This window comes from Gallus gallus, chromosome 1 (genome assembly GCF_016699485.2).
Source record: "Gallus gallus isolate bGalGal1 chromosome 1, bGalGal1.mat.broiler.GRCg7b, whole genome shotgun sequence".
Taxonomy (NCBI): domain Eukaryota; kingdom Metazoa; phylum Chordata; class Aves; order Galliformes; family Phasianidae; genus Gallus; species Gallus gallus.
The window spans coordinates 116107469-116119098 of record NC_052532.1 but is presented as its reverse complement, the minus strand read 5'-3'; the positions used below and the strand labels follow the sequence as shown (position 1 = coordinate 116119098).

Below are 11630 nucleotides of genomic sequence, written 5' to 3'. Positions count from 1 at the left end.
GGAAATCAATCAGCAAGAGATCCCCTCTCATTGTCCTCTCAGTCCCCAGACCTCTGTTTCTGCTATTGACAGGCACCATGCTTGCTTCCTCCCTTGACCCACATGTACTCACATGGACTATGTTCTGAAAGAAGCCACTGGTGGTCTCTGTCTCGAGCAGGACCACCATGAGCCGGCCCAGAGCTTTCAGTGATGTTTGCAGAAGCTGAAAGCAGAAGAGGGGATTGAGCTGTGGCACCATGGTTGCTGCCAGAGCATAGGTTGTGTGTGCCGAGGAAGGGCTCCAACCGAGAGGTGGCTGTGAAAGTCACGGCAGGTTACCTGCAGGTACTGAGCTGCTTGCTGTGACTTCCTGATCTTCAGCATCATCTCCGCTGAAGGGTGCGTCACAATAATCTTGCAGCACAAAATCAGCATGTCACACGTGTCTTTGCTTCCTAAGGAAGGCTTCAGCTTGCTGACAGGACAAAAAAAAAGGAAGAGAAAGCAGACAGGGCCTTTAGCAGTGCTCTCCAGGCTGGTTCAGACAACATCAGAGTTTCTTCTAACGGAACAGCTGCAAAGCCAACATCCCCAGCCTGAGCTGCTGAGCACTGTCTTCAGTTCCAGCATCACCCACCTCCTCCCCAGCATCAGTGAACCACCTCCTGCTCGGAAGGGAAGGAGACACCAGGTCTCCCTTCTCTTCCCTGCCAGGGGACGGGAGCACCAGGGCCTTTCTCCCTCCCAGAACCTCAGCTTCGCTGGGCACAGCAGCCCAGCCATCTCTCCTGTAGAAGTGACTCCCTACCCCCTGCCCCCTCCAGGCCTTCGGGAGCTACCCAGAAGGGGATCCACCATCCTGCCTTGCAACCCCAGAGGCTCCCACCCTTACCTCAACTGCTCCAGGGCCAGAACCACCTTGAGGGGCACTGGGGAGACTGGGGTGCCCAAGCAATACTTCTTCAGCAAGTCCTGCAAGTCCCAGAGAGACACGGTCAATGTGGGCAAGGGGCAAAGGGAGAGTTCTTCCGCCAGACCCACAGGCAGACACAACTGCCACACACCAGCCCCATCGCTCGCGCATTTCCCACAGAGGCAGTGCAGGATGCAGCAGCTGCACAGCTGGTGGACCTCGCCTGCTGCCCAGCCGCTGCCTGCCAGCACCCAAGGTCCCCACCAGCTGGAGACTTGTGGCTGAGGGACACCTGTATGGCTCCGGGGAATTGAGCCTCGTAGCACAGCCCAAAACTCTGCTGCAGACAGCCCTGGCTCTAGGCACTCACCGTCAGGATCTCCAGCAGCTTGCCCTTCAAGGAGGGGTTAAAGCAGGCAGAGTCACACGCTGCTTGGAAGGCAGAGCTGAAGTCCATGATGCTCTGCAGCAGCGCAAGCGTGTTCTGCAGGTCCTGAGGCCCAAGAGAGAAGAACATTCTTTGAACTGCGGGAAGGGCCAAGGGCTGCAAGGGGAACACGTGGGGGCAACGCTAAGGGAAGGGCTTGCATCTTCATCTGAGCACAAACCAGTCCCCGAGGGACTTTTGGAAAGAGAAGGCCCATCTCAGCATCCCCCCACGTGGAGGGGCTGCAGCTGGGTGCTCAGACAGCCTGGCACGCTACGAGCTCTCACCCGGCAGCTGCAGCTGTAGAGCAGCAGGATGTTGCCCACAATGTCTCCCTCCAGGCGGGCAAGCAGCTGTTCTTTGGAGGCACGCAGTGCCAAGCTGCCATGGGCACGGATGAGAGCGCTGCGGGTGGCCTGAGCTCTTCTGCTGTCCAGCTCCATCTGTGTGGGAAGAAATGCCTTGAGACACTCGCTCAGCAGCCCCCCGGTGCCCCGCGATGCACCTGGGCTCCCAAGTGAAAATAAGGCAGCAGAAAGCCAAGATGGAAATGCGTAACGCTTCACCTTCTTGCGTCTGGAAATCCTTCCATTCTGGCCTTTGCACAGCCTGGACGCAAATGTGGTGAGCGTGTCCAGGACTGTGTGGAAGTTGCTCTCAGCAGCATGGCTAAGAAGAGAGATCATTCCCTGCACAAAAGAACAAGGGGCAGTTGGCGCAGGCCTGAACCTACTGGTACGGCCAGCCACAGTGGCCGGGCTGGTCCTCGCCTGAGGGAAACAGCAGCAGTGAGGAGATCGAAAGGCCCGGAGCAGGGCCAGGAGAAGCCCTCTGCCCCAGGGACAGACCGGGGATGCTGGCAGAAGCTGGCTGGGAGGAGACCTCACCTGGGCCTCAGAAGGCTCCTCTGCATTTGCTTCCTCCAGGTGTTGCAGGAGCTTCTCTTGGATGTGGAGGACTTCCTTACAAGCTCCCAGCACTGTCCCCAGAGCCTTGTACAGGAAGGACTGCATGGGAAGGGAAGAGAAGGGAAGGGAAGGGAAGGGAAGGAAGAAGCTGAGATGTGGCAGCAGCCTGACCTGCTGGGAGAGGGCCAGGTGGGAAGGACCCACGCTCCCTGGGAGACTCTGAGAGCAGGTGCAGGGCCGAGCTTTAGCCACCCCCAGGCAGTTTGCAGGAAAAGGCCCTCTGGGGGGCACGGGCCAGGGAAGCAGCGTGAGCAGCCCATGTGAGCAGAGCACCACTCGCAGCCCCTGCCCCAGTTGGGCACCTGCGGCTGCACCGCTGGGTAGAGCCGGGGGGAACCCACCTTTTCTCCAGAGCTGCTGGGAGAGCTGCTCAGCCACCGGCTCAGCTCGCAGCTCAGGCCCTTGGTCCAGGCCTCATCCTCCATGGTAGCCAGTGACACCCTCAGGAACTGTTGGAGAACAGGAGAAGCCAATGTTTCCTTGCCCTTTGCCTCTTCCCACATTCCCACATCGCCGCAGTCTTCTGGGGAGAGGTGACTGGAAGAGCAGTCCCTCTCCCAGCTCCCCCCAGCATTCCCTCCCTTATAGCCGCCTGCTGCTCTTCTCCTAGGACCCCCCCTTGCGCTTGGGACAAAGAGGAAGAGGCAGCACCACAAAGGCGTGCGGCCGCTCCACAGCAGCATTTGAGAGGCTGTTCCTGTCCCGTATGGGAACGGGGCTCCTTGAGACAGGCAGACGCTTCTCTGCACCCTGCCTTCTGGCAATGCTGTACCTTTAGGAGGCGCTGCTCCCACTCTGCAGAGTCCGGGAAGCTCTCATCTTTCCCTGCACAGCAACAAGAAGCAAAAGACCCTTGCTTGGGATCAAGCCACAAAGGAAGAGCTGCTGCAAACCTGGTTTGCCTGGGCACTCGGCACTGCCAAACTGGGACCTGCACACCCTACGCAGTGACCTGTCCCTCCCCACAAACACTGTCCCAGCAGGAACACAGAACTGCTCCAAGACTGCTATCTGAGGGGACGTGAAGGGCCCATCTGTGCCCTGGAATGGGCAGATCCCCAGGGGGAAAGGTCCCCGGGCCTCAGCGCTGTCTCCCTGGAATGGGAACAGCAGCAGAGCAAGTGCTGGGCTGCAGGCAATGCTTCCCCTCTGCCACGCTGCAGAGCTCCATTTTCACTCCCCCCCTTCCCTGCCTCCGCCCCTCCCTCCCCACCCGCACTTTACCTTTGAGGCACTGCAGCAGCAGGGGGATCTCAGAGGCCCACATGGCCCCCACAGCTCTGTGGATTTTGCCGTGGAGGTTCAGCATGAGGAGCAAGGCAGCGGCTTGGAGTTCGCTGCCTGCAAAAGGGCTCCCCGCCACCACCTGAGTGAGAGCAAGGAGAAGCAGGGTCACTTCTGCAGCAAGAGCAGCAGCGTCTCCCAGGAGGGAAGCGCAGCTTGGCTCTGCCCTGGCAGGCAAGGAGCAGCCAGCAACTTTGCCCGTGGTGCTGCAAGCCCGGGAAGAGAATGGCATCCCCATGAGTGAGGCAGGTGCTGGCGTGCTCGGCCATGCTGCTTCCTCCTCGGGGCTCACGGCACCGGCCTCTGGAGCATCTACTCACCAGCAGGCGTGCCAGCAGTGTCTGGGGAGTCAGCAGTGGGCCTGTGGGGAGAATGAAGTGCTGAGTGAGATGACGAGACACGCTGTGCTCCCCCACGTGCACCTCCGCTGTCCATTCTTGGTGCCGTCAGGGGTCAACAGAGCTCACTGGGGGAGTTTCTGCTCCTACCTTGAAACATGGAGCTGAGGAAATGGGGATCCAGGTCTTCTATCTCCCGCACCATCAGGTCCCCTCTCTCAGCCAGTGCTTGGACACAGCGAGAGACTGGGATCAGCATGCCGGTGTACTGGGCTGGCACCACGTACAGCAGCAACCGGGGCCACAGGAGCTGTAGGGAACGAGGCGGTTGAGCGTGTCAGCTTTCCTGCCTCCGCTCAGAAATGAAGAGGACTCTGTGAATTTCCCTGAGTCTTGTGTGTTTTAGAGCACACTGGAGGAGAGACCGAGGGTGTTGGAATGGGATGAGGAACACGTGGTGTGAAGGCAAGGAGTGGCAGCAGGTCAGATTGTGACTCACTTTGCTCATCCCGCTCGCAGAGACATCCAGTGACCCCAGGATGTCCATACACAGCTCTTGGAGAGCTCCTTCTTCCTGGGCTTCCTGGGCAGAAAGGTCTCCGGCTGCCTGCACAACAGTGTTGTTGGAACACCGGTTACTCTGAGTTCTCAGGAGCCTCTCAGGAGGCTCAGGTGTGGCCCCACCAGTGCTTCTGTGCCAGCCTCTGAGCAGCACGGGTCCTCCGAAGGAAGCTGCTGCCCGGTGTCCTTACCCTTCTTCCCACGGTGCGGCTGAACTCACTGAAGATGTGCCCCACCACATCCCAGGCTGAGCAGCTCCGGGCGTTAGCACTGAGCACATCCTTGATGAAGTGCAGAATGGCCCTCCTCACCTGTCAGGAGTCAATTGTGGGTTTGATTTTCCTGCTCGGAAGGCAAAGGGAAGCCACCTGCTCACTGGGGCAGCCCTTTGGGCATGAGCAGAGACAACAAGAGCAGAGGAGAAGCCTTGTCTCCTCAGGTGAGGGCCAGGCCTTAGCACCAGGCTGTGCACTTTCCATGCACTGCACAGGGACCTGACCGCTCCACTCTGCCTGCTCTCCCCACAGGAGCCATCGCAACCATGTGGACAGTGCCCCAGCACCTCCCTGGGCACCCCAGCCCTGCCTGTGTTGGCAGCAGCATCACCACCCCGACAGCGCTTTCCTTTCCCAAATCAGCTCACCTGGATCCTGGGGTCGCTGCACAGACACTGCACAGCCTCCACAACCTGGGGCAGCTTCTCGGTCATCATGGGCTCTGCAAGAGATGCGCAGAAGCATGCATGGAGGCACAGCCCAGATGGCAAAAGGGATCCCTGGAAGTCCCAACCTGTGGTACTGACCATCAGAGCGAGCCAGAGCATTGAGCAGACCCAGGGCTGCCACGCATCCAGCCTCCCTGTCAGCGCCCAGCTGTGACTGCAGAAACTGGACCGTTTCCTCTGGGCAGATCCGGGCTGCGGGGAGGAAATCCCGCACTGTGTTAGCAAGAAACTCGCACCCATTCCGGAGGTTTGTGAGAGAGGTTTTGGCCAGGGCGCCGCCAAGCATCGCCAAGGCTCCTCTCCTTACCCTGCAGCAGGATGCAGTGGGTCAGCTCTGCTCTGTCCGCCTCGCTGTGCTGCTTGGTGTCATCAGAGAGCTGTGGGAACAAGGTCCATTGGAGAAAATTGTATCAGTATTGAGGATAGAAAAGAAACTTTGCTGCCAGCTCTCATCTCCCTTGGCACTCTCAGTGAGAGGGCATGCAGACAAAACACAGCCTGACCCACAGCATCCCTGGGGGCACACACACGGCTCTGGAGCAGCCACGGGCATGCAGGAGCTAAGGCTGAGCAGCCGTCAGAGGCTCGGAGCTTTGCAGTCCTCCTGAGACTTAGCCAAGAGGGAAGCTGCTTTGGGCGCAAGGATAGGCTCCCCTTACCTGGTAGAACACGGCGCTGGTGATGGCCAGAAACTTGTCCTTAGGGATGACAGACTGAACTCCCTCTAAGGCCTCCAGGAAGACACTGAGGCTCTGCAAGAGACCAGGAGAGGAAGAAAGGGCTGAAGCCACCTCTAGCCACTTGGGAGCAGAGAAACTGATTCCCAATGGTTTGTCTGCTGGGAGAGCTCCCGCACAGGCGTTCTGGTTTGTCCCCGCCTCCCAGCAGCAGCAAGAGAGTCCCTCTGCTCTCAACCGAGCCCTGTTTGGGCATCGGTTGCAGGCATTTCCCACCCAGCAGCCCTCTTCTCCCCCATCAGATGCAACTGGACGCGGTCCCCCTGGTTGTTAGCACAGAGCTCCTCAGGCACCAGAGCCCCACAGCGGTGGTGCTGGTGAAGCCTCTCAGCCCCAGGAGGTGGGCCCCGGTGACTCCTGGCTCCCTTCTGGCTCCTGTCCGGGTTGTTCCTTCCTTGACTGAAGAGCTCAGGAAGCCTCAGACCTCCCTTGGACACCTATTCTGTCTTTCTCCAAGGGCTCCTGGCCTCCTCCCTGCGTCCCACTGACCCCTCGTGGCACTTGCACGAGCCCCACATCCACACTGAGCCCTGCAAAACGTCTCACCTTGGTCACCCTGCAGGTGTCTTGGACCTCCTGATACGGGTGCACGAGCCAGAGGAGCTGCTCCCACACGTGCTCTCGGCACAGCTCTTCTCGAAGGAGGACAGCCATCATGGCAGCCACAGCCCCGAGGACAGCCTGTTTGTCCTGGAGAGGGATGGCAGAGACCCAGCATCAAAGACCGAAGGTCTGCCCTTCCTACAGGAGGGCTTTCTCTTTCCCTTCCCCTTTCCCATACCCCCGTGCCCAGTAGGAGGTGGGCTCTCTCTGGAGGGCAGGGAGCTTTTCCCCACACCTTCATCCCCAGCTATTCCTGCCACAATGTTGTGACATGGGGCTGCTTCCTGGCAGGGAGATCCAGCCCCAAAGCACAAAGCCAGTTTGGGGCCCTTTGCAGAGCCAGCCCGCTCCCTCTCATCACCCTTCTGCTCTCAGCCCGCTGGGCACAGACAGAGCTGCCGACACGGATGTCCCCGCTGCCATCGCGGGCTAGGAATGCAGCACTGCTCACCTTTTCCTCCTTGCAGTCCTGCCAGTTCCTCAGCACAGAGAAGAAGAGCTGGGAAAGATTCTGGTAGATCTGTTCGATCTCCATGGCAGGCCAGGGGCATTGCTTTCCAGAGCACAAGTGAACCTTGACTCCTTCCAGCCACTGTTTCACAACTGAAAAAAAAAAACAAAAAATAAATGAATAATTCATTAAAAAAAATTGGAAAGAAAAAAAAAAGAAAAAAAAAAAGGATGAGAGATTGAGAGAACAGGGAACCTGTGAGAATCTGCAGCAGGGCGAGGTGCAAGGACTGCCCCAAGCCCCTCCTGCTCTGGGCCGGCACTCACCAGCACAAGCAATGCGCAGGGTCCGGCCGCCTCTCACCCAGCCCACCACACTGCGCAGGCCGGCCAGCATCAGCCACACGAAGGGGATGCACTGTGGAGCTGCAGAAGGGAAGGAGAAGGCCATGGTCAGAGCCCCGGCAGCGAGGGAGAAGGGGCTGCAGCCCTGCATCCCCCATCTCAACGCAGATCACGCGCAGAGGGGAGAGACCCCTTCAGGAGGCTGAGGGCACTCTACCGTAGCTGGTGAACAGTTTGCTCAGGGTGAGGAGCACAAACTCCTTGGACATCTCCCCCACGGCCTTCAGGTGGCCCTGGAGCTCGGCCATCACCAAGCTGAAGTGAGTCTGGGCCAGAGCCACCAGGACATTGCTGGCAGCCATCCTCATGCTGTCTGGCACGCCCTGAAAAAGAGTGACTGGTGACACGCGGCACAGGAGACTGCCTGAGGCCTTCCCTTGGAAGGGCTAAGCCCCTGCTGTCCGCCAGCAGAACACCAGCGCGGGCAGGCGGCTCCCTTTGCCGCCTTTGGGAGTGACCCCTCACCTGGGCTGCCGTCAGGTCCTGGGACACCTCAGCCAGCAGCCGGTTCACCACTCCGCACGGCGGGCGGCTGTCACCTTCCCGCAGGACGTGCTCCAGCTCGCAGTACGCCTGCGCTCGGTCACCCTGGGGACAGGGATCAGTCACGTTTTGCCTTGCCCTTGTTCCCGGGGAGCCGCCCGCTGCCACCCATCGCTATGCCGATGTGCTGCCAGGGCCTGGCACCCACAGGGCCGTGGCACTGGGGCAGGGCAAGGGCTGATGGTTGGATATCCCCATCTCACCTCCTTGTCTTGCAGGCGCTGCAGCAGCAAAGTCACGGCACAGGCGGGGACAGGGCTTGCCACCCTGCCTCTGGCCCTGCGACGTGTACCTCTGGGCACGCAGCCCACACAGGCAAAGAGACCTGGAAGGAAAGAGCAGAGCAGCTGCCACTGGTGTTGCTTGGAGCCAGGGCCGAGCATCCGGCCAGCTCAGGGAGGAACCCAGCCCCTCCCACAGCGTGGGGTGGGCTGTGCCGGCACATGTGTGGTCGGCACGGAGAGGGGAGAGAGCCTTCCCCTTGCTGGGATACCGGGGGAACCACGGTGGGTGGCTGCACTCGGCAGGGCAAGGACAGTGCTAATGGCATGCCCTAAACAGGCATTGGTGGCACACATGTGCTCGGGCAGCGTCACGGTGTCCAGAGAGGTGGAGGGACCTCACCTCGAAGGGCTCTCAGCCGCTCCATCACTGCAGGAAATCTCCAGGTAGACACAATGCTCTCTCTGGGTCCTCTTCCTGCGCCTCTCGCAAGAGACTGAGCCACCGCTCCCACCGCTGCCACAGGGGTGGAAGAGGCAGCCACTGTGACATCACAGCGAGGAGTGTCACCTCACAGAGAATGACGTGCCCTGGGCTAGGGACCAGCCAGCATGCAGGGCAACCTTGCAGGCCCCAGAACACAGCATGTTTTTGTGACGCATTCAGCTCTGGGGTGGACGTGTTCTGTGCTGGATCAGGGAATCACCTCAGGTGATGGGGTGAGGGAGAGCCCCTGCCAGGCAGCAGCTGCCAGGTGCCATTGCTCAGCATTGTCTTAGTGACTGGGGACTCCATACAAGGAGGCACTGCAGCCCCCATTTGCTGCCCAGGCAACCTCTCCAGAGAGCTTTGCTGCCTCCTGGGGGCACGTGTCAGAGACGTTACGGAGACTCCACCACATGTGATCAAACAAGACCACCATCCACTTGCTGTCATTCAAGTAGGGTCATGGGAGGATGCCATGAGAAAATGGCAGAACATCAGAAAGGGACTTTGCATCCCTTGGAAAGACGCTAAAGGGATCGGGAGAGCCAGGAGTGTTCTCCTCTGTCCTCCTGAGCTCCCAGGAGGGTTCTCCTCTGTCCTCCTGACTGGTGACTGGGTCCCAGAAGGAAGGAGGAGGACAGAGGAGGTAAATTACTGGCTGGGGGGATGGTGTCGGGATCGAGGTTTTGTGTACCCTGATCTTGGGCACGCCTTTGAGAGACCAGGTGTGAGCATGAGACGGAATGCGACTGAGTAGCTGGGGCCAAAGTGTTCTGGTGAGCAAGCTGGCTGGGCTGCTTACCAGAGCGTTAAACAAGATTTGATGGAGGAAGGGGATGGAGTTCCTTGTGACAGAGAAGGGCCTGGGAATGCTGTCTTTTTTAGTAAACTGTGTAGAAAAACCTCCCAGTTGTCCAGTAGGATTCCAGTAGTTGCGAGGACTCTTCAGAGAAAATAACATTGCCAAGAGCCCCGCTTAAACCTTCCTGCATCCCTCTAGAGATACCTGCACCCTCTGCTTCCCTACAGTGCCCGTATAGCAATGCACACCACATGGGGAATAAACAAAAAGAACTAGAGATCCGTGCGTGCTTACAAGGATGTGATGTCATTGCAATCCCAGAGACATGGTGGGACAGCTCACACAAGTGGCATGCTGTTGTGGGTGGCAAGGCAAGGTGAGGTGGTGGACTTGCTCTTTATGTGAGAAACTGCTAGAATGCATTGAGCTCCACTGTGGGAGGGGGGGGTGGGGGGGGGGATGATGAACAAGTGGATAGCTTGTGGGTAAGAATTAAGGGGCGGGCTAACATAGGTGACACTGTTGTGGGTGTGTGCTACAGGCCACCTGATCAGGAGGAGGAAGTGGATGAGGCCTTTTACAAACAGCTGGAAGTAGCCTTGCCACCCCCGGCACTCGTTCCTATGGGGGACTTCAACCATCCTGATATTAGTTGGCAAAGTAACAAAGCCAGGCACACAAGGTCCAGGCAGTTCCTGCAGTGTATTGGTGATTACTTTCTGACGCAGGTGGTGGGGGATCTGATGTGGAGGGGTGTGCTACTTGACCTTGTTTTTACTAGCGAGGAAGGGCTGGTAAGGGATGAGAAGGCTGGGGGCAGGTTGGGATGCAGCAATCATGAGGTAGTAGCGTTCAAGATCTTGTGTGGAAGAATCAAAGCAATAAGTAGGAGTGCTACCCTGGACTTCAGGAGAGCCTACTTGAAGGTATCCCACGGGCTAGTGTGTTAGAAGGTAAGGGGGCCCATGAGAGCTCATTGGCCCTTTAACTCCGCTTCTTCCGAGCTTAAGATCAGTTGTGGAAGACAAAACTGTTTTGTTTTGGTTTTTTTTTTTTTTTGGCTCAAAGTTTGCTTTGTGAGGCCTTTCTTGTGATAAGACTCTAACTGACAACCATGAATTATCTAGGGGGGCAAGTGGTGGGCGTCACCGCGCCACAATACTTCTGCTTATGATTGTAAAGATAAGCAGAAGGACCAGCAGTGTTTTGTGATTACTCAACAGCACTTTGAAGATCTCTTTGCTTCTGAGCACAGTATATAGCCTTGAAGACCTGTTGAGTGGTTATGGAAAGAAGAGTGATGGCCTATCAGTTGTCCTTCAACAAATTGGTCTTTCCATACTTAAAGGCTAGATTTCCAGTTAGAATTCAATTTAACATTAAAATAGTCAAAATTTTGTAAGCTGCAGTTATAATTTTGGACATAGTTAGGGCAAAGGTGTTTTGGCTAGTTTTGGGTCTAGTAATTGTCTTTTGTCTGTGATGTTGAACTAGAGTCAGGTTTGGAGTTGAAGGACCTGCACAGGATAGCAAGTGATAGAGTTTTAGAATTATTGTTGAACCCTCTACGAATGCCCAAATCTAAGATAAGGAAAGATAACCTCTTTAAATTAGCCCTGTGTAGTTAAAGAGTTTTGGGGTGATTGGGGTTAAGTAGGAGCCTGGCTGGAGCTCTGACTGGAGGCTGAAAAGGTGAAAGGACCAGAATAACCACTGGACCAAAAAGAGCCAGCAGGTGTCAAGACATTCTGTGCTGAAACCATTAATATTGAACAGAACCTTTTCTTAACCAAGTTGAAATGTTCAATGGTTTACCTCCGAAGTAACCAAAATCTCTAGAGTGGCATCAGATAGCCAAAGAGAGTATCTCTCTTCCACAAATATCTGCCTGTCACAGTCCCTTGCAATCCCTAACAATACGTGATTCTGTGAAATAATCGAAAGCCATCTTCCCTATGCAGTTACCTGAAGCTGCCCAGTAATATAATACTCCTACAGGACCACTCCTTAGCCTAGCTCCTTAGTTGATGTCGTTTACAGGGTAAAACCAATCCCTGTCCCCACAGCTGTGAGCACCAGTCTTAATCATGAACTTTAATACAAGATCATCCTGATGAAAATCTAGCATTAATAATACCATCTCCAGTTCTCTACCTATCTTCATGTTGGCCACTCTACTGGCTTC

At 56.9% G+C, this 11630-nt stretch overlaps 1 protein-coding gene across 2 annotated transcripts in view; it reads right to left on the bottom strand.

Annotated features, from left to right (window-relative positions):
* The window catches only part of LOC107057534 (maestro heat-like repeat-containing protein family member 2B), an 11012-nt gene extending 2335 nt beyond the window's left edge, over window positions 1–8677 (bottom strand). Inside the window, exons 1-25 of one of the 2 annotated variants that reach the window (XM_040649823.1) lie at window positions 8560–8677; window positions 8139–8260; window positions 7858–7980; window positions 7550–7715; window positions 7315–7413; window positions 6989–7140; window positions 6481–6624; window positions 5857–5949; window positions 5505–5574; window positions 5276–5389; window positions 5117–5190; window positions 4665–4784; window positions 4412–4519; window positions 4063–4222; window positions 3895–3935; window positions 3515–3656; window positions 3063–3115; window positions 2632–2739; window positions 2210–2329; window positions 1889–2011; window positions 1610–1765; window positions 1266–1388; window positions 875–954; window positions 322–457; window positions 113–205 (exon numbers count right to left, since the gene is read on the bottom strand). In XM_040649823.1, the coding sequence (XP_040505757.1) occupies window positions 113–205; window positions 322–457; window positions 875–954; window positions 1266–1388; window positions 1610–1765; window positions 1889–2011; window positions 2210–2329; window positions 2632–2739; window positions 3063–3115; window positions 3515–3656; window positions 3895–3935; window positions 4063–4222; window positions 4412–4519; window positions 4665–4784; window positions 5117–5190; window positions 5276–5389; window positions 5505–5574; window positions 5857–5949; window positions 6481–6624; window positions 6989–7140; window positions 7315–7413; window positions 7550–7715; window positions 7858–7980; window positions 8139–8260; window positions 8560–8584 (2745 nt within the window). In that variant the 5' untranslated portion in view covers window positions 8585–8677. Of the gene's footprint in view, window positions 1–112; window positions 206–321; window positions 458–874; window positions 955–1265; window positions 1389–1609; window positions 1766–1888; window positions 2012–2209; window positions 2330–2631; window positions 2740–3062; window positions 3116–3514; window positions 3657–3894; window positions 3936–4062; window positions 4223–4411; window positions 4520–4664; window positions 4785–5116; window positions 5191–5275; window positions 5390–5504; window positions 5575–5856; window positions 5950–6480; window positions 6625–6988; window positions 7141–7314; window positions 7414–7549; window positions 7716–7857; window positions 7981–8138; window positions 8405–8559 lie in introns of those variants that run through there. The other variant, XM_040649819.1, reaches the window with a different exon arrangement.
* Between the last annotated feature and the right edge of the window lie 2953 nt (window positions 8678–11630).